At 47.9% G+C, this 17,526-nt stretch overlaps 3 protein-coding genes across 4 annotated transcripts; all 3 read left to right on the plus strand.

Annotated features, from left to right (window-relative positions):
• Nucleotides 1-1,147: 1,147 nt before the first annotated feature.
• On the plus strand, nucleotides 1,148-3,635 carry LOC120646010 (putative F-box protein PP2-B12). Of its 2 annotated transcripts, none has more exons than XM_039922712.1 (3): nucleotides 1,148-1,516; nucleotides 1,630-1,751; nucleotides 2,534-3,635. In XM_039922712.1, exons 1-3 carry the CDS (start codon nucleotides 1,205-1,207, stop codon nucleotides 3,123-3,125), a joined length of 1,026 nt encoding a protein of 341 aa, XP_039778646.1. In that variant the 5' UTR covers nucleotides 1,148-1,204; the 3' UTR covers nucleotides 3,126-3,635. The 2 variants fall into 2 exon arrangements, with proteins under 2 accessions (XP_039778646.1, XP_039778653.1); XM_039922719.1 differs by having other exon boundaries at nucleotides 2,537-3,635.
• A 510-nt stretch (nucleotides 3,636-4,145) lies between these two features.
• LOC120656524 (F-box protein PP2-B1-like) lies at nucleotides 4,146-5,382 on the plus strand. The gene is made up of 3 exons (XM_039934641.1): nucleotides 4,146-4,412; nucleotides 4,516-4,634; nucleotides 5,029-5,382. The coding sequence occupies exons 1-3, from the start codon at nucleotides 4,146-4,148 to the stop codon at nucleotides 5,273-5,275; spliced, it is 633 nt and encodes a 210-aa protein (XP_039790575.1). The 3' UTR covers nucleotides 5,276-5,382.
• Nucleotides 5,383-13,203: 7,821 nt separating this feature from the next.
• LOC120646022 (F-box protein PP2-B10-like) lies at nucleotides 13,204-17,454 on the plus strand. The gene is made up of 5 exons (XM_039922730.1): nucleotides 13,204-13,687; nucleotides 13,786-13,909; nucleotides 15,243-15,571; nucleotides 15,667-15,785; nucleotides 16,530-17,454. Exons 1-5 carry the CDS (start codon nucleotides 13,400-13,402, stop codon nucleotides 17,017-17,019), a joined length of 1,350 nt encoding a protein of 449 aa, XP_039778664.1. The 5' UTR covers nucleotides 13,204-13,399; the 3' UTR covers nucleotides 17,020-17,454.
• Nucleotides 17,455-17,526: the final 72 nt, after the last annotated feature.

The following is a 17,526-nucleotide window of genomic DNA, read 5'->3' on the forward strand; positions in this document are numbered from 1 at the left end:
TGGAATGATATGATAGCCGTCTTTGTTAGGTTTTATCGCCGGGCATAATATCGTTTGACCCTTTTTCTGTTCCGGTGGTCATAAGAGTTACCGCGGAAATGGAAGGGTGGTAGGATTCAGTTAACCTAGCAGGACACAAATCGCATTTTGGACCTTTTTTTTTTTGGTTTTGCGGGAATCACATTTGGACTTGGGAGCACAAAATATTCTTTCCGGATAAGATGAATCCAGCTTTCGTTCTGACGGAACACCACGCCGGCCGAGATCATCGCCGGAAAAGATCGGACGCACGGATGACCACTTGTGCCGATTCGTCCCCACCGTCCTCGGGGGGTCAGAAGGCAACTTGTTACTATTACAGCTTAAAGCAGAGCTTCTATTTTCCTTTCTTTTTTTTTGCGAATTAATTTCTTTTTTTTTCTGAACAATCGATAATCGGGAACACTCATGCGGAGGCCATTTTTCTCATCACATGACATTTCATTAACTATATATATATCGGGATAATGTTAATGAAGGAGCAGGTGACCGGATTACCACGTGTCACCAACCCATGCACCAAAAGGTCCCCCCACCACCCTCCGAAGTCCGACCACCGGCCGGCGTGGGGCAGACGAGATCTCGGGCCGGAGACCCCACACACACACGCTAAAAAAGAAGGTGGCATTTACGTTTTAAGAAACGGGCGTCCGAGTCAGCAGAGCGAAGGAACGTTCCGCTGCTGCGGCTGGTGAGCCTTAGCCCTTAAGCTTCTCGCCAGCCCACTCCACGACCCTGCCTCGTTCGGTTTTTGCAGCGCGCTAGTGAATAGTGATATTTTAAACCGTTTATTACGGTGTCAAACAAAGTCAGTTTACAAAACCAACTTCAGAACCCCACGCTAGTGACCCTGAAGAATCTAAGGAGGCCTTTGACCGCGCGATTAGAGAATGGGTACTGTAGCATCAATGTAGCAAATCATCGATTAATTACCGTCATTAGATTCGTCACGAAAAGTTACACCCATCTCTAAAATTTTTTTGCAAATAGACTTCATTCAGTCCTTCATGCGGAAAAGATTCTCTTCTAACGTTAGGATTCTAGCGCGCATCCAAACGGGCCCTATAAAAGTCGTAGTGGCGGCGGCTATGTACCCGGCCAGCGCAGCCGTCACCCCCGACGTGATCGATCATATCGCCACGAGCACCTACGTACAATTGGATATATGGAAGCGGCGGCGGTGGCGGCGGGCGGCTCGGAGATCTACCGGCTGCCGGAGGAGTGCGTGGCGTACGCCATCTCGCTGACGACGCCCGGCGACGCGTGCCACTCGTCCGCGGTGTCGCCGGCGTTCCGGGCCGCCGCCGACTCCGACTCCGACTCCGACTCCGACTCCGACGCCGTCTGGGACCGCTTCCTGCCGCCCGACCACGCCGCCGTGCTGGCGCGCGCCGACGAGCCCGTCCAGTGCGAGTCCAAGAAGGACCTCTTCTCGCGGCTCTGCGACAGCCCCGTCCTCCTCGACGGCGCCACCATGGTACGTACTTACTGTAGCAAGCAGCAGTGCCGCAGTCCGTAGCTTTAAGCCAATTAATGATTGGCATTATCACATTGTAGTAGTTTAATTAATTTATACATGTGCGCATGCAGAGCTTTGGGCTGGAGAGACGGAGCGGGGCGAAATGCTTGATGCTGTCGGCTAGGGCGCTGAGCATTGTGTGGGGAGATGATCCGACGTGCTGGGTATGGACCGCTAGCCTTCCGGGATCCAGGTGGGTGCCACATGCAATTCTTAATTTACTTGCCTCGTAACTTGCTTACACAGTTACACCGCCGCTACACGGCTGATGCTGCATATAATCCATATATAGTATACTAATAAACGTATTTTGAAAAAGTCAACTTTATATAATGTAAATTATTAATTAATCAAATTATATATGTGCTTGATGATCTGTATTGTTGTAAGATTTAGTTTTAAAGATAATTGTAATGTGACGACACATTGTAAGAAAATTTTATGATCAAAGCTAGCTAGCTACAGTAGTATATACATCTAAAGACTCTTATCAACTATACAAATATAGAGACCGAGTTGTTTCTTATCAAATACGTAAGCATTATGTTGACCGAATAATCTTGAGAATCCTTCTTCAATTCAATTCCAGTTCTGCTAGACGGATTATTCTGGTCGTTTAATCAGATAGCTAATGACATGTTCGGATGTTCGCTCATCAGTTCTTAACTATAAGATCGAGGTATACGGCGTCTAATTTGTCACCATGCATGCCTGCACACCTGTTAGTGTTAGTTAATGCATGCATGCATGCATGCATGCATGCCGCACGTGCTTGAAAGCTCCTGACAGTTGCAATAATACACGTCGTTGCCGTCCCAAAAGCCTAGCTCGATCGGCAAGCAATGGCAGCACGATATCTTACATTAACACGCTCCGCCGTCCCATTCTGCAGCATTCTCTGCATGCTTGCATTGCATCACACCATATACAGATCGACTAATAAACACATCCGGCGATCGCTGTGTGTGTCTCCAGCAGGTTTCCGGAGGTCGCCGAGCTCGTCGACGTGTGCTGGCTGGAGATCAGCGGGAAGCTGAGCCTGTCGCTGCTCTCCCCGGGGACAACCTACGCCGCCTACCTCGTCTTCGCCATCGCCGACGACTCCTACGGCCTCGAGTGCCACGTCGGCATGCTGCCACCCAAGGCCACAGTCACCGTCGTCGTCTCCGGGTCCGGGAGCAGCAGCAGCAAGAAGCCGACGACGGCGGGGGTTGCGATGACGGCGACGACCAAGACGTCCACCGAGCACGCCATCTGCCTGCAGCACATGCAGGGCGAGGAGGAGGCCGCCATGCACCGGCGGAAGCAGCAGTACATGCGGCTCCGCAAGGGCTACGGCCGCAAGATGATGCTCACGAGGGAGGCCGACCCGGACATCAGGTGCCCGCGGCGGAGGGGCGACGGGTGGGCGGAGGTCGAGCTGGGCGAGTTCGCCGTGGCCGGCGACGGCGAGGTCGCCGACGATGGGGTGGTGGAGGTGAGGCTGGAGGAGGTGGATAGCCGGCGCTGGAAGAGGGGGCTCATTGTGCAAGGCATTGAGATAAGGCCCAAACACGCCGCTTCCTAGCGCTATAGAGCCGGCTAGCTGCTAGAGGATTTAATTGTTTTTAATCTAGGGGAGAATTAATTATTAAGAAGTGGCGATGAATTAATTAGGTCCGGTCCAGACAGTAACAGTCGATCGACTCTCGACCAGATTCTTTTCTGGACTGACGCAACAGCTTAAAAAATCGAGCTGCTGATCAAGAATGGTGTGTCGTTGCGTCGTCAGTGCTTGCATGCAGACTACTGCGTCGTCGTACGTGCTGCTGCAAAGCGCTTACGGGACACGCATGCATGCAGAACGGCTTGTTAATGACATTGCATGCATGCATGGCTTATATAGCTAGTTTAATAATTATATATAGAGAGATGATCAACTCAGGGCGACAGCCGAATAGCAGATCCTGCTGTGGTACGTGGTCCAGTTGGTGATCCAAGGGCCAAAATGAGATTAATTATTGCAAATATAATGTACTAGTATTTGTTGTAATGTTAATTATTCCACACATATTTTAACGTGGTTGTTCGTTGTTTTGATCACTCTGTAACTGCTGGTGAATGTCGTCAATTTATCGATTTCTAGTAAATTATTATTGTCCGGTGAAGCATCTGCTGGCATCGTCGAATGATTGTGATTAAGAGACGAACCGGTCGTCGAGCGAGGTTGAAACACCTGATTCCTGTTGCCGCCGGCCGCGGTATGTTTAGGAAGAGTTTTTTTTTTTGAATCAGTTTAGGCAGAGTTTTAGTTTTGCAGTAGTGCGCCCGGCAACTACGTCTTGTGTTCGCTTTGAACGTGTTTTGATTGGGCAAAGCCTCCTGATTTCTGTTGTGTGGTGTGGGGCTTCGCTCTTACTTGGTCAGGTCCACCGATCCAAGACACGGCAAGGGTTTGGTCGGAATTTTTATATATTTAATTATTTATTATTTAATGCAAAAGGAAAAGAAACTCCCGTCAAATCTGTTCGACCTGTTTTTTTTTTTAACTGTTCGACCTGTTCCTGCGTAGCAATCGATCCCCAAACCCTGAGGATCGGAAGAGTCGATGGAGGCGGCGGGCACCTGCGAGATCGCGCGCCTGCCGGTGGAGCTCCTCGCGGCGGCGCTTGCCCTCACCACGCCGCGGGACGCCTGCCGCGCCGCCGCCGTCTCCCGCGACTTCCTCGCCGCAGCCGACTCTGACGCCGTCTGGTCCCGCTTCCAGCCCCGCCATCTCCCGCCGCTCGCCGATGGGGAGCTCTCCGGCCCCGCGCCGCCGTCCGAGAAAGGGCAATTCCGCGATCGTCGCATTCTGCTCGCCGATGGCCTCATGGTACGGTCCCCAACGCGGCAAATCACACGAGTTGTGCTGCACACTGATGAGTTCAATTCTCTTGCTTTCTGATCGATCGGCTAAGCTGTGCGGTTGCGTTCAGAGCATGTGGTTGGACAGGGAGACCGGCGCCAAGTGCTACATGCTGTCGGCGAGGGCGCTGCACATCTCGTTTGGAGGCACGCCGGAGTACTGGCGCTGGACCCGTCTCCCCGAATCTAGGTTTGCATTGCTCAACCTAACTTTTCTCTACCTCGTTTCCAATTCTCATGCAAATTACTCGAGCATGATGCATTCTGTCATGAATGGCACTACGGTCGTACAATCTCACCCGGCCTATTGCTGTGTTGCAGTAGGGACTTGTGTGGCTCCGTCTTATTTTAGAACGTACGCATGATAATGAATTAATAATTCTGTAATAATTCCCAAGCTGGAATACCTACGTTGTGCTAGCCCTAGGCGTTGAGCAAGTCCCTGACAAACTGATCGAGTTGGGTTCAGAGTTTGTGCATGCATGTATCCTCTATTGTTGCCAAATTTGATTGATAATTATCTTCCCTGGAGCACGTACTCTATTGGTTTCAGATACATTCAATTCTTTATTAATCTGTCACAGGTTGAGGTTCACCGAAATTGCTAAACTTCGGAATGTTTGGTGGCTCGAAATACGGGGCAGGATACACAGCAAAATGCTCTCTCAAGACTCTACTTATGCAGCTTACATTGTGTTTAAAACTTATCGAGATGGTGGGTTGGATTATCCACCCCAGGAGGCATCAATGACCACTGCAGGAGGCAAATCAACTCGCAAAGTCTGTCTCCAAAGGCGTGGTAACGAGCAAGAGGATGGTAGAGCCTCTTAGCCCCGATACGATAGGAGCCACCGGCATGGGAACCTGGCATCCTTCCCTAACAAAAGGACCGACGATGGGTGGATGGAGATGGAGATGGGCCAGTTCTACAACAAGGATGGTGACGATGGAGAGGTGGGCATCTGCCTCATGGAGACGGAAAAAGGCCATGTGAAGACAGGTCTTATTGTCCTGGGCATTGAGATTAGACCTAAGAGAGGCTTTAATCAGCACGCTTGTGCTAAAATAGGAGGCCAATGAACCGGTTGATCAGCCTACAAACTACAGGGAACTTCACTTGGGTGCAAAGTGCTGTGACATTATCCCTGGATTTTGATAAGAGGAGTTATTTCGAATAGCACATGTCTATTGGATCTGCTAATAGTCTATTTTTTATGTAAAGTTTTTTTTTCTTTTTTTTCTCTCGAATACGCAGAAGAGCTGTGTATCACTGTATTAAGACGAAAAGAGTTTTACAACCGCGCGAGGGCAAGTCTAAGACAAGTCTCACGCTCATAGGCACCAATCCAGTACCAAAGAAAAGAAGAGATTACATGCCTCAAAAGGCCAACTCTCTCTCTCTCTGTACTACTCCCGTTTGAGACAACCTAAGCATCGTGCGCCCGCGTGAATCCATAGCTGCGCATCAAGCTTGATCTTGTCCTGCAACTCCGCCTTGTTAGATTCTTTGGATCACCTAGGAGTAGATCGAGCGGATGAAATGACTTTTCTTTTGAGGAAGTACCTTGCTTGTAGCCTCTGCGACCTCCATGGCGCCGTCGAGTATGCAGGGGCAACGACGGCGCGGTGCAGTGGTGATCAGGTGGAGGCGTCGAGCCGTGGACGCGCCGCTGGAGTGGTTCAAGGTCGAGGACGACGTGCAGTGCCGGGGCGACGGGCTCGCGGTGGCGCTGGTGGCGGCTTTCCGTCGCTTCAGCACCTCCCTCTTGATCGGACTAGGGTTAGGACGGTGGGACACTGTGGCGGCGACGAACCTCCTGACAAGTGCCGCATCCCCCACCTCCTCTATATATGGCACTGTGCGACAGGGGCCCACCAGCCATCTATTGGGTTGGGCGTCCCCGATCAGGACGCGAGTCAAAGGCCCAGTTCGCCGTTGGGCCAACTGGTGGAGATCAATACTAACATTCTCCCCATTGATCTCACCTTACACTTTTAAACTTCTCAACTTGAACTTAACTCTTTACTTTTCTTTACTTGCTTTGCTTTCGGTCCTCATCTCATTGCAGATCGGTACATAGGGCGTGCTTCGTCATGACAGTTATCACTTACCATCAGATTAACAGCCACAATGCACCTTTCTGTATTGAAACAAGACCTTAACCTTTCTTTGGGCCCTTTAGTAATCCAGAAATCATAGGCCTCCCGTAAAACCCATGTCGATTTGGGCGGTAGGCCTTTTGGTAAGCGGATCCGCAAACACTTGTTTGATACTTTGGTGCTCCATGATTTCATATGATTCTGGATTTTCTCCTTTGCAACATATAAGCCATTGTCAATGTGTTTGACAGCACACTTAACATGTTGCCATAGGAGTGAAACATTCGAATGGTATATTGCTGTTGTCCACCATTATCAATTCCGGGTAATGGTTTTCTTAACCATTTTGCCTGTCCTGTAGCCTCATATAATGCCAAACTTTGGGTACACAACCCATGAATCACAACTATTTTGCTTTGGAGCTTTTTCACAATAAAACTCCAAGCGCGAGTGTTAGCTACTACTGTGGGCTTCACTAAACATCTCGCCAAAACCTAATTCATTTTACTCACATCCTTTTGAGAGTACATGTTCCTTTCTTACTTAGCATGAGGCTGACAATATTTTGCAAAATTGCAAAATATTCTATAACTTCATTCCAGTGATCTATTGCTGGACTGGACTTCTGTCAAAATGTCCCAAATACTTGTACTATGTCAGGGTAAATTCTTTTGAGCACTAATTTTGCTTCCAACAGCTGAAGCACATGGAACATTTTTCTTTTGATCGATCATATAACAGTTCCTGGAATTCTGAAAATTCCAAAACTATTACCCTTGACAATAGGACATGCGTAGGCTTACTCGCATGCATACTATATATTTTTAGAACTCTTTTCTAAGTATGCTTTCTTCGATAGTCCTGATACCCCTTTTCTTTTATCCCGGTGAATTTCCTTTCCTAGAGTGAATGGCTCTTCACCGAGATTATTCTTATCAAAACTAGAGGTCATAATAACCTTCTTTGAACTTTGCGGGAAAAAGAAATTCCCATCTTTAAACTTTGCATATTTGCAATTTGTCATCTTGACCTTTTGTAGCGAAAATGGCCTCTCATGCCATATTTCAATATAATATTTTGGCGATTGATGACACACACAACACTTGGACTAATGTGATTGTTAAGATGACTATTCTCAGGCTTTTAGGTTCAAGTGATGACAAAGAGAAGAGAGGCGTAGCAAGGCCCGAAGGGCCACCCCTACGGGGGTTCCGCCGGTGTTAAGGAAAAGACACACGCCGGTGTAATTGTCCAGAAGCTGGAAACTGAAGATACACTCACCGGATTAACCGACGTTGAAGAAAATGCATACGTCGGTGCATTGCCAAACGAAGACCAATGAAAATACATACACCGGTTGAACCGACGATGCATCGGTCAATTGCATCGGTTCAGTTGTCCAGAGAGGTGGTTTTTGGAGGAACGTGAAGAAGTTACAATCACCGGTTAAACCGACGCTAATTTTACATACATCGGTTGATTGCATCGGTTAAACCGGCGATACACCGGTTATTTGCTAACGGCTAGTTTTTCAAGTAGCAGTTTACATACACTGGTTAAACCGATGATGGCTTTTGGGGTACGTCGGATTAACCGGCGTTAAGCACATTTCTGGCAGCTTTTCTCCAACGGCTATATTTGCTTGTGCTGCCTATATATACCCCCAAGGCCGGGTCATTTGGAAGTGCTGGAGTTCAAAGGAAGTATACAAGAGCTAAAGATCATCTCCAACCACCATAGAGCTTTATTGTACATCATATAGGCTTAAGCACACTTGTGAGAGTGCTTAAGTGCTTGTTTAGGCTTAGTTCTTGAGAGAACTAGCTTGAGAGAAAGCCTTGCTGCGGCAAGCACCTTGTGTACTCGTCGTGTGACCCTCCGACTTGGTGTGGAGTGGCAACGACACTTTGTGCGGGGAAGGAGGCCCCTACTTGGTGTTAAAGCTCCAAGATAGTGAAGACGGTGCCGTGGTGACGCTTCGAGATAGACGGTGGCGGTGACCTCGTCTTTGTGACTTGGCGTCACTTAGCTTTTGCTTGTCGGGAGCCTTGGAGGCGTGGCAAGACGGTGATCAAGCGAAGAGACTCGGCATCCCACTTGTTCGTGTTGGACAAGTGGCCGTGGACGTAGGGAGGGACTTTGGTGTCCTAACCGAACCACGTTAAATCGTGTGTCTTGGTGTCTTCACGGGAGTTTGCATATCCTCTCCCTTACCACTTTACTTACCGTATTACGTTTCCGCATTTACTCTCTCTTGCTTATCTTTACTTTTCTAGTTAGTTTGATTAGGATTGGCTATAAGTTGCAAGTCTTTTGGGGTAAGTAGAGGGTAGCATATATAAACCTTAGTCATAACTAGCATGTGTAGGACGTGTTAGGTTTATCTTATGCAAATAGATTGAGCCCTAGGTTAAAAAGCGATTAGCGACCCTATTCACCCCCTCCCCCTCTAGGGTCGGACACCCCGGTGATCCTTACACCTTTACTTAAAACTCAAAAAAATTATTCACACAAAACTTTAGAGGCCACTGTTCTGTGATCTGATTTCATCAGGTGGTATTCCAATGTTATTTCTTTCCACAACAAAAACAATTTTGGTTATGTCATGTATATATACTTTCTTGTACAAATCTCCGTCGGGGATATTGCTCCAACATCCATCTGATGCAATTCTAAAAGCAGTATGCCATCAATTGCATTATAATTCTAAAAGAATCCTTTCATGAGACTGAATAAAATGTCTCATTATAACTTATTCTTTTCTTTGCACAAAACTTTTTGCCACAAGTCGTGCTTACCGACTTTCCATGTTCCCTCTAGAGTCACATTTAATTTTGTAGACCCATTATAGCCTACTGTCTTGGCTCCATTAGGAACTTATTCTACGTTCCAAAAACAAAATTGAACCTTCTAGGTCTCATGACATCTTCCATGGCTTCTTGCCACTTTAATAAATGAGACACCTCAATTTTTGTCATTCATACAACGTCAAAACATATGTTGAGACAATTGTAGTGCTTGAATTATAGGAGTAAACATACCATCCCACTTCTCTTCAAGCCTTACTTCTCGGCATACTCCCCCAGATTATCCCATCTATAGTAAAAATGGAATATCTTCGAGCTTGTGTTTGGATTCAGTCTTTACAAGCCTCGTAGGGTGCTTCAAGCACCACCTTTTCTTTTCAGTTGATTTGAGGCTCAACTATCTTTTCTTCCTATTTGGAGCTGAAAAACCTCAAGAATTTCACTTATTTTTGTGATTGGGGTATCAATATTATGACCGTTGTACTCCCTTTTCGGTCATATTCTTATTTAATAGATCATTCTTGCTTTAAAAATGCATCACATTTAATTTTGCGGGGAAAATCTCTCTAAATTTTAATCTTTCTTTACTTTCTAATCTTTCTCCCCCTCGAAATATGGCACAAACTTTGCTGCCATAATTTCGAAACTATCTTTATACTTGTGAACGAGAATCCTTTCATTACTAGAACTTTATTCATATGACCAAGTCATACAAAATAATGGGAGTACCATTTCCTCGTTCCTTTTCAAGAGCTCCTTAGAGTTCTTGATTTGTTACACTTTCAAGAACTCATCAAGTTCTTTATTTTACTATACTTTTGCAAGTTATGCTTGCAATCTTGGTTCGCATACAACCTTTTTTTAAGTCACTATAGTAGTGCATGAGAATTACTGGGATAACTTTAAAAGCACCCTCAGACTTCTTTACTTTTATGTGATACTCAAATAGCACATGATCCATCACAACTTTTCCTGTCATAAGTGACACAAGTACCAAAAAAAATTTTCGACATGCGGTATAAAACTTGAAAGGCATTTGCAACGCATGTTTAATTCAATGTTGGTCAAATTTAACGTGCGTCAAAATCATTTCAACCATTATCTTTACTGTTGAAGGACAAGGAAAAAACATAATATAGTGATAAAACTTTGATCACAATGACTAAAACATGCACATATACTTTCTTTTCTGATTAAATCTTCTCGTTGGTTCCAATTTAATCAGAAAATTTAACGAATTATAATATTAGTAAAACATTAGTGAGAGAAACCAAAAACTTTTCAAAAACAGTTGCATCTCTTTTCCATACCAAGTAAAGGTTAGAATGGAACAAACACTTTTCTTTCTTTACCTCAATTATACAGTTGAGTAACTTCAAAACTTTATCTGTAGCATTGATCAGAATCAACTTTTGTCTGTTAATTTCTATCTAATTGGGAAGAATTGTGTCTTAATTTAACGTTGGTCAAAATTAAAATATACAACTTTCCTTTACTTACACCGTTGGGCAGAAATAGAACATATGATTAGAATAAAACATTATAATATTGCCATCATCAACTTTGGTCAGAAAATGACAACAATAAACTTTAAATTTCTTTGACTTACAATGGCAAAATGGTGCCAAAACAACCTTTCTTTGACTTGAAACAGCGGAAGCTTTCTACACCTTAAACTTAATGGCGACTATTTCCCACAGGGTAAAGCTCATCTGAGCTTATCTTTTTTTTATTGCAGCGAAAACTTGAGAAATAAGCTCATCTTCATTTCAGAAGCATTTCTTTGTCTTTCTCTATTCTTTCAAAATTGATCACTTTGATGCAAAATTTGTCAGAGATTTAACATCGAACTTAAACTCATAATAATATTATAATATTGCTATCATCGACGTTGATCAAAAAATAACAATATCATAATTTAACTTTAAACAAATATTTTTGTACTCCTCTATTTAAATTTTTCCGTTAGTTCTAATTTAAATAGAGGATGAAACTTTTACTTTGCAGCGGAAACTTTTCTTTCATTACATCAATTCTCTAAACAATTTATCCCGTTGGTTCAAAATTGAATAGAGATCAAAAGAACTAGTCAAAACACATCAAAAGGTGCTTCTGAAAAAGAACAGGATTAATTCTTAATCTTCACTGTGCAAACAGGAGGCCCAAACAGCCGTTCGGCCATGGTGGCCCGCTTGCGCTCGCCCAGCAGGCTCGCTTGCTCAGCAGGCTCGCTCGCTCAGCAGTCAGCCCAGCAGGCTGGCTCGTGGCCCACGAGACGCGATTCGGCCCAGCTTCGGCTCCCGCCTGGACCGGCGGCCCAGCTCGGCTCGCCTTGCATCAATCCTGGCCGTCCATCACAATTGGACGGCTGTCTGCCTTCCTCGCGGGATCAAAACCGTGCGGCGGCGACCGGGTCTCCAAACCCTAGCACATTTTGCCCTTCCCCTTTCTCTCTCAGCTCACCGAAACGGCGGTGGCGGGGTGGCCTGGCCCGTACCGGCGGCTCGCCGGCGACGGTGAGGAGCGGCGCCGCCGGCGTGTGGCCGCGGTCCTCCCCCTTTTCCTCTCTGTTTTCTTTGGCCTCCCCTTCCTTTCTCTGCAGAACACCGAAAGCGGCGGCCCCGCCGGCGGTGGCCTCACGCCGCCATGCCATGGCTGTCCGGCCGCCGCGCCATTGCAAGGCCATGGCCGCCCGGAGTGAGTGACGGCGCTGCCGTAGGGCCTCTCGCTGGTGCGCGCGTTCGCCCAAGGATGAACGCGCCGCCGTCGAGCGGCCTTGCGGTAGTGCTCGAGCCCGAGCGCCGGCGAGGTGGCCCGGAGCGGCGCCTCTGTTCTTTCCCGCACAGCGTCAAGTGACTACCGGCGGTGGGGACCAGCGGCGTGACCATGTTGGTCCAGCCGGTCCTTTTCTTCATGCTAGGGTTAGGATTCCGCCTACTTCGATTTGATTCAAATCGAATCCATTCTATTCTTCTTTTCTGTTCTCCTTCCGATTTGAGATCGGATTAATTCTGTTCTTGCGATTAGGGTTAGGGTTCGTCGAACCGAAAACCCTCCTTTTCTTTTGATTGTTTCGATCCGAGTTCAGATCCATCTTTCTCACTTCGATCTACACACTAGATCGAGGCTAACTGATACCATTGTTAGATTCTTTGGATCACCTAGGAGTAGATCGAGCGGGTGAAATGACTTTTCTTTTGAGGAAGTACCTTGCTTGTAGCCTCTGCGACCTCCATGGCGCTGTCGAGTATGCAGGGGCAACGACGGCGCGGTGCAGTGGTGATCAGGTGGAGGCGTCGAGCCGTGGACGCGCCACTGGAGTGGTTCAAGGTCGAGGACGACGTGCAGTGCCGGGGCGACGGGCTTGCGGTGGCGCTGGTGGCGGCTTCCCGTCGCTTCAGCACCTCCCTCTCGATCGGACTAGGGTTAGGACGGTGGGACACTGTGGCGGCGACGAACCTCCTGACAAGTGCCGCATTCCCCACCTCCTCTATATATGGCACTGCGCGACGGGGGCCCACCAACCATCTATTGGGCTGGGCGTCCCCGATTAAGACACGAGTCAAGAAACTAATTCGTCGTTGGGCCAACTGGTGGAGATCAGTACTAACACGCCTCAGTGAAGCTTGCTCCCTCAAACAAGCGATTGTTTCGCTCCTTCCAGATCGCCCAAATGATGCACATGAAAAGTGAGTCAAAACCTCTCTTGCGTTCTCGCTGCTGCAAACCTCTCAGATGCTCCCACTAAGTGTGTAGCTGAGACGGTCCTTTTTTATATAAAGTTACTTCGCATATATGCTTAATTTTGGTAGTACTACTTATTCCAGTAGCTTGCCCAGCATGCCTTTGCGTTTGCTTACCTAGGAGCCTTCGCCCCTAAGCTTCTGCATAGACCGCCCCGCCTCCGTCTATAAATCCGCCTACCACTCGCAAGCTCGTCGTATCGTTCACACCCACACGGCCGATCACTCACTCGAGTCGAGTCCAATCGAATCCAAAATCTTTGGACTTTGGAGGAAGAAGTGAAAAAGGGAGGCGGAGGAAATCGATGGAGGCGGCGGCGGCGCAATCCGGCTGCGCCTGCGAGATCACGCGCCTGCCAGAGGAGCTCCTCTCGGCGTCGATCGCCCGCGCCGCGCCGCGGGACGCCTGCCGCGCCGCCGCGGTCTCGCCGGCCTTCCGCGCCGCGGCCGACTCCGACGCCGTCTGGGCCCGCTTCCTGCCGCGCGAAGTCCCGCCTCTCGCCGACGGGGAGCTCTCCCCCGCGCCGCCGTGCAAGAAGGCGCTGTTCATGCGGCTGTGTGACAGCCCCGTCCTCCTCGCCGACGGCCTCACGGTACCGCAAACGGTTTCTCTTCTGTTCGCGTCTACTGTAGTTTCGTGCGGTACAGGCTTCTGGGATGATCCGGCTGATCGCTGCTGGTGTGTGTGCAGAGCATGTGGCTGGACAGGGAGACCGGCGCCAAGTGCTACATGCTCTCGGCGAGGGCGCTGTGCATCATTTGGGGGCGGGGCGATACGCCGCAGTACTGGCGCTGGATCCCATCACCGGTTCCAGGTTTGTTACTACTTCACATGGTGCTTGCATTTCTCTTTCATGTGCTGAAGATGGATACAAGCAGATCCAGCAACCAGCATGTATTACTCACTTGAGAGCAGAGTTTTTGGATGGGAGGCAAAGCTAAACGTTGATAGTTGCTAGCACTTTCTGATGCGGGGGGGCGCTTAATTAGTTTAATTTGCGGGTTTCAAGCTTTGTTAATTTGTAACAGCTCGCTTCTCGGAAGCTGCTGAACTACTGCAAGTTTGGTGGTTGGAAATACGTGGCAAGATAGATAGCAAGATGCTCTCCCCAAACTCAACATATGCTGCTTACATTGTGTTCAAAGTTGCTCCCGGAGCCTACGGGCTTGATTCTCCATACCCGGAGACGTCCGTCAGCCTTGGAGGAAGCAAATCAACATGCCACGTTTGCCTCGATGTCTCTGACAGGGACGATGAGGATTCATGGCTGACACTGAGGCCAAGGAGCAGGCGACTGAGGCCAAGTAGCAGGCGAAGCTATCTTGAAATTCCTCCTCCACATGTACTGCTTCCTCAAGAAAGAGCTGATGGCTGGATGGAGTTGGAGATGGGTGAGTTCCAGAACGATGAAGGTGAAGACGGTGAGGTTTCCATCAGCCTTATGGAGACGTCAACCACCATAAAGATTGGCCTAGTCGTGCAGGGCATCGAGATCAGGCCTAAGAAGAAAAAAAGAGCATTGAGCTTGTAGGATTGAGAATGTTGTGCGAGTAAATAAATAGACAGCGAATTTGTGATCTGTATTCTGAACGCTAATCGCACAACGGCTTGAGTTGCCCTCATTGCATAACAATGTGCCCGAGTTTGCACCTGCAGGCTGGCGCTGTTACGGAGTGAGTATGGTTTGTATATTTATTTAATGTAAAAAGGCTGTAGTTCTCTTGCCTGACCTTATAAACCCATGATCGAAATCTATGAATCTGCATCATACTGACCTAGCAATTAACCTTTTGTCAGTGATGCTTTTCACATTCTCGTTCAACAATTTGTTATTGCTCCAGTAAGTTGTTAGCATATTATCGGTCTATCGCATTGCCTACCATTTCTCAGGGCGGCGGCTGCTGCCCTGAAACCAACCGAAACCGACCACCCTCTCTACGTCATTACGTCATCCACCGACCTCCGGGACCCACATGCCATCCACTCAGGCTCAGAGATCTCGTCTTACTGTGGCCTCCAATGAAATGGGGCCCCAAATCAGCAACGCTTAGCCCCTAAGCCTCCGCGTTTCCGCCTCTCCCACCTATAAATCCGCCACCCCTTGTCTACTATACTCTTGAATGAATTCTTCCTCTACCCGTTTCTAGACCGCATCCCCCCGAATCGAATCCATCGAAAGGGGGCGGACGAATCTATGGCGGCGACGACGGCACCCCCCTCCTGCGAGATCGCGCGCCTCCCGGAAGACCTCCTCGCGGCGTCGATCGCCCGCACCACGCCGCGGGACGCTTGCCGCGCCGCCGCAGTCTCGCCGGCCTTCCGCGACGCGGCCGACTCCGACGCCGTCTGGGCCCGCTTCCTGCCGCGTGACCTCCCGCCGCTCGCCGACGGGGAGCTCTCCCCCGCACCTCCGTCGAAGAAGGCGCTGTTCATGCGCCTCACCGACAGCCCCGTCCTCCTCGCCGACGGCCTCATGGTACGGGGATCCGCTTCTGTTTAATCCAGTGGTCCTGTGCGGTCAAGGTTCTCAATCGATCGATGGATTGATTCATCTGTTGTGTTGGCGTGCAGAGCACGTGGTTGGACAGGGAGACCGGCGCCAAGTGCTACATGCTGTCGGCGAGGGCGCTGTGCATCATTTGGGGCGATACGCCGCAGTACTGGCGCTGGATCCCTCTCACCGACTCCAGGTTTGCTAAATCAACTGCCCATCTAATGTCTCGCTCTTTAACTTTGATGTGATTGTCAACTGAAGTACTACCACCGGTGTTTATTTGATGTCATTGTCAACATCCATTGGCAGTCGATGTTTCACGATTAATCGGGCTTATCGTTCCCTCAGCAGTCAGCACCGATAAGGAGCAGCGACTAGGTCTGGGCGGCTAGAATTCTAGTCGTCTGATTAGTCATCGATTAAACACAATTAGTCGTCCGACTAGATAGGAAAACCATCAGATTTGCATTAATGGGCCACGGCCACTGAGCGGTGGGCTATTAGGCTGGCAGTAGGCCCATTAGGTTTTAGGTAAATTTTCATATGCGTAGAGAAGGCCATTGCTGAACTGCCACCAGATCTTGCAGAGATGGCTCGAGATCCTAAGAGGAAAGTAAGATCTTCTAACCCTGGATAGAAATTTAGATATCAATTTAATTTAGATATCTGAATCATACCTCAGCCCATGTTGCATTCCACGTGCACATGACCAAATGGTGTTATCTTATCCTTGCTTTTGAGAGCGAAGTTACATGGCCTTTTTAACTTTGATTCTATAATATGAATGAATGAATGCAGCATAACTCGTCAAAGAAAAAAGATGTAGCATACGAACTGCACTTTACATAACGGAGTGCACTCTTTTCATGTACTTGCCATGATGATGATGATGATTTTACAATTCTGGTCTGTTGCGAAATTTAAGCTTTTTTTGTGACAGGTTCTCAGAAGGTGCTGAGCTCCGGGTTGTTTGCTGGTTGGAAATACGTGGCAAGATACACTGCAAGATGCTCTCGCAAAACTCAACTTATACCACTTACATGGTGTTCAAGATTTCTGATGAATCCTATGGGCTGGATTCTCCACTCCAGGAGGCTGCAGTTATCATTGGGGAAAACAAATTCACTCGTCAGGTTTGCCTCCAAGGTCATGAGAATGAGGGTGAGGATGAAGAAGAGGTGCCTCAGAATTACCGATCTCTTATGGTTCCAGACATCCGACGAAGGTTAAGGAGAAGAAACTGTCGTATTCCTCCTGGAGTGATTGTGCCTAAGAAAAGGGCTGATGGCTGGATGGAGATAGAGATGGGTGAATTCAAGAATGAAGAAGGTGAAGATGGTGAGGTGTCTATCAGTCTCATGGAGACAATAGGAGGCAACTGGAAGAAAGGTCTTATTTTGCAGGGCATTGAAATTAGAGCAAAGAAATAAGACTGGGAGGGTGGGATATAGTCTTTGCACATCAAAGTAAATAAATAAGGTGTTCTGCAGCATCTTGCGTTGGTGTGCGATGTGCTGTGTTTAGCAACGAGCTGCAAACTACACTCTAAAGGTGTGTCCAGGTTCTTTAGGGAAAACAAAGTACTGCAGTTTTGTACAAATTATGGTGTCCCAAATCAGTTAGTGCTTGTCTGCTTGATAACTGGCAACGTTTGGTTCAGAAAATGTAACTAGGTATTGCTGTTAATTGGTGTTCCGACTCCCGGGACCCTGGACCTTGTTTGTAAGTTGCGAGCTGCTTTTGGAAATGAAAGGATCCAATGTTATCATCATATTTGCTGTTAATTATGTTCCAACTCCCGGGACACTGGACCTTGTTTGTAAGTTGCGAGCTGCTTTTGGAAATGAAAGATTTGGATCCAATGTCATCATCATATTTGAATCGAATTGTGCAGATTGCAAGCATGCTCTATGCAATTGGATTCAAGAAAAGAAAAG

Source organism: Panicum virgatum, chromosome 1K, assembly GCF_016808335.1.
Source record: "Panicum virgatum strain AP13 chromosome 1K, P.virgatum_v5, whole genome shotgun sequence".
NCBI lineage: Eukaryota > Viridiplantae > Streptophyta > Magnoliopsida > Poales > Poaceae > Panicum > Panicum virgatum.

What these genes read in the sequence shown, in the direction of transcription:
- LOC120646010 (XM_039922712.1), top strand. Translation starts at nt 1,205, where the DNA reads ATGGAAGCGGCGGCGGTGGCGGCGGGCGGCTCGGAGATCTACCGGCTG. An exon ending in TCCTCGACGGCGCCACCATG is followed by an intron (nt 1,517 to 1,629) that starts GTACGTACTTAC and finishes GTGCGCATGCAG; the next exon opens with AGCTTTGGGCTGGAGAGACG. An exon ending in GCTAGCCTTCCGGGATCCAG is followed by an intron (nt 1,752 to 2,533) that starts GTGGGTGCCACA and finishes GTGTGTCTCCAG; the next exon opens with CAGGTTTCCGGAGGTCGCCG.
- LOC120656524 (XM_039934641.1), top strand. Translation starts at nt 4,146, where the DNA reads ATGGAGGCGGCGGGCACCTGCGAGATCGCGCGCCTGCCGGTGGAGCTC. An exon ending in TGCTCGCCGATGGCCTCATG is followed by an intron (nt 4,413 to 4,515) that starts GTACGGTCCCCA and finishes GGTTGCGTTCAG; the next exon opens with AGCATGTGGTTGGACAGGGA. An exon ending in ACCCGTCTCCCCGAATCTAG is followed by an intron (nt 4,635 to 5,028) that starts GTTTGCATTGCT and finishes AATCTGTCACAG; the next exon opens with GTTGAGGTTCACCGAAATTG.
- LOC120646022 (XM_039922730.1), top strand. Translation starts at nt 13,400, where the DNA reads ATGGAGGCGGCGGCGGCGCAATCCGGCTGCGCCTGCGAGATCACGCGC. An exon ending in TCCTCGCCGACGGCCTCACG is followed by an intron (nt 13,688 to 13,785) that starts GTACCGCAAACG and finishes GTGTGTGTGCAG; the next exon opens with AGCATGTGGCTGGACAGGGA. An exon ending in TCCTCGCCGACGGCCTCATG is followed by an intron (nt 15,572 to 15,666) that starts GTACGGGGATCC and finishes GTTGGCGTGCAG; the next exon opens with AGCACGTGGTTGGACAGGGA.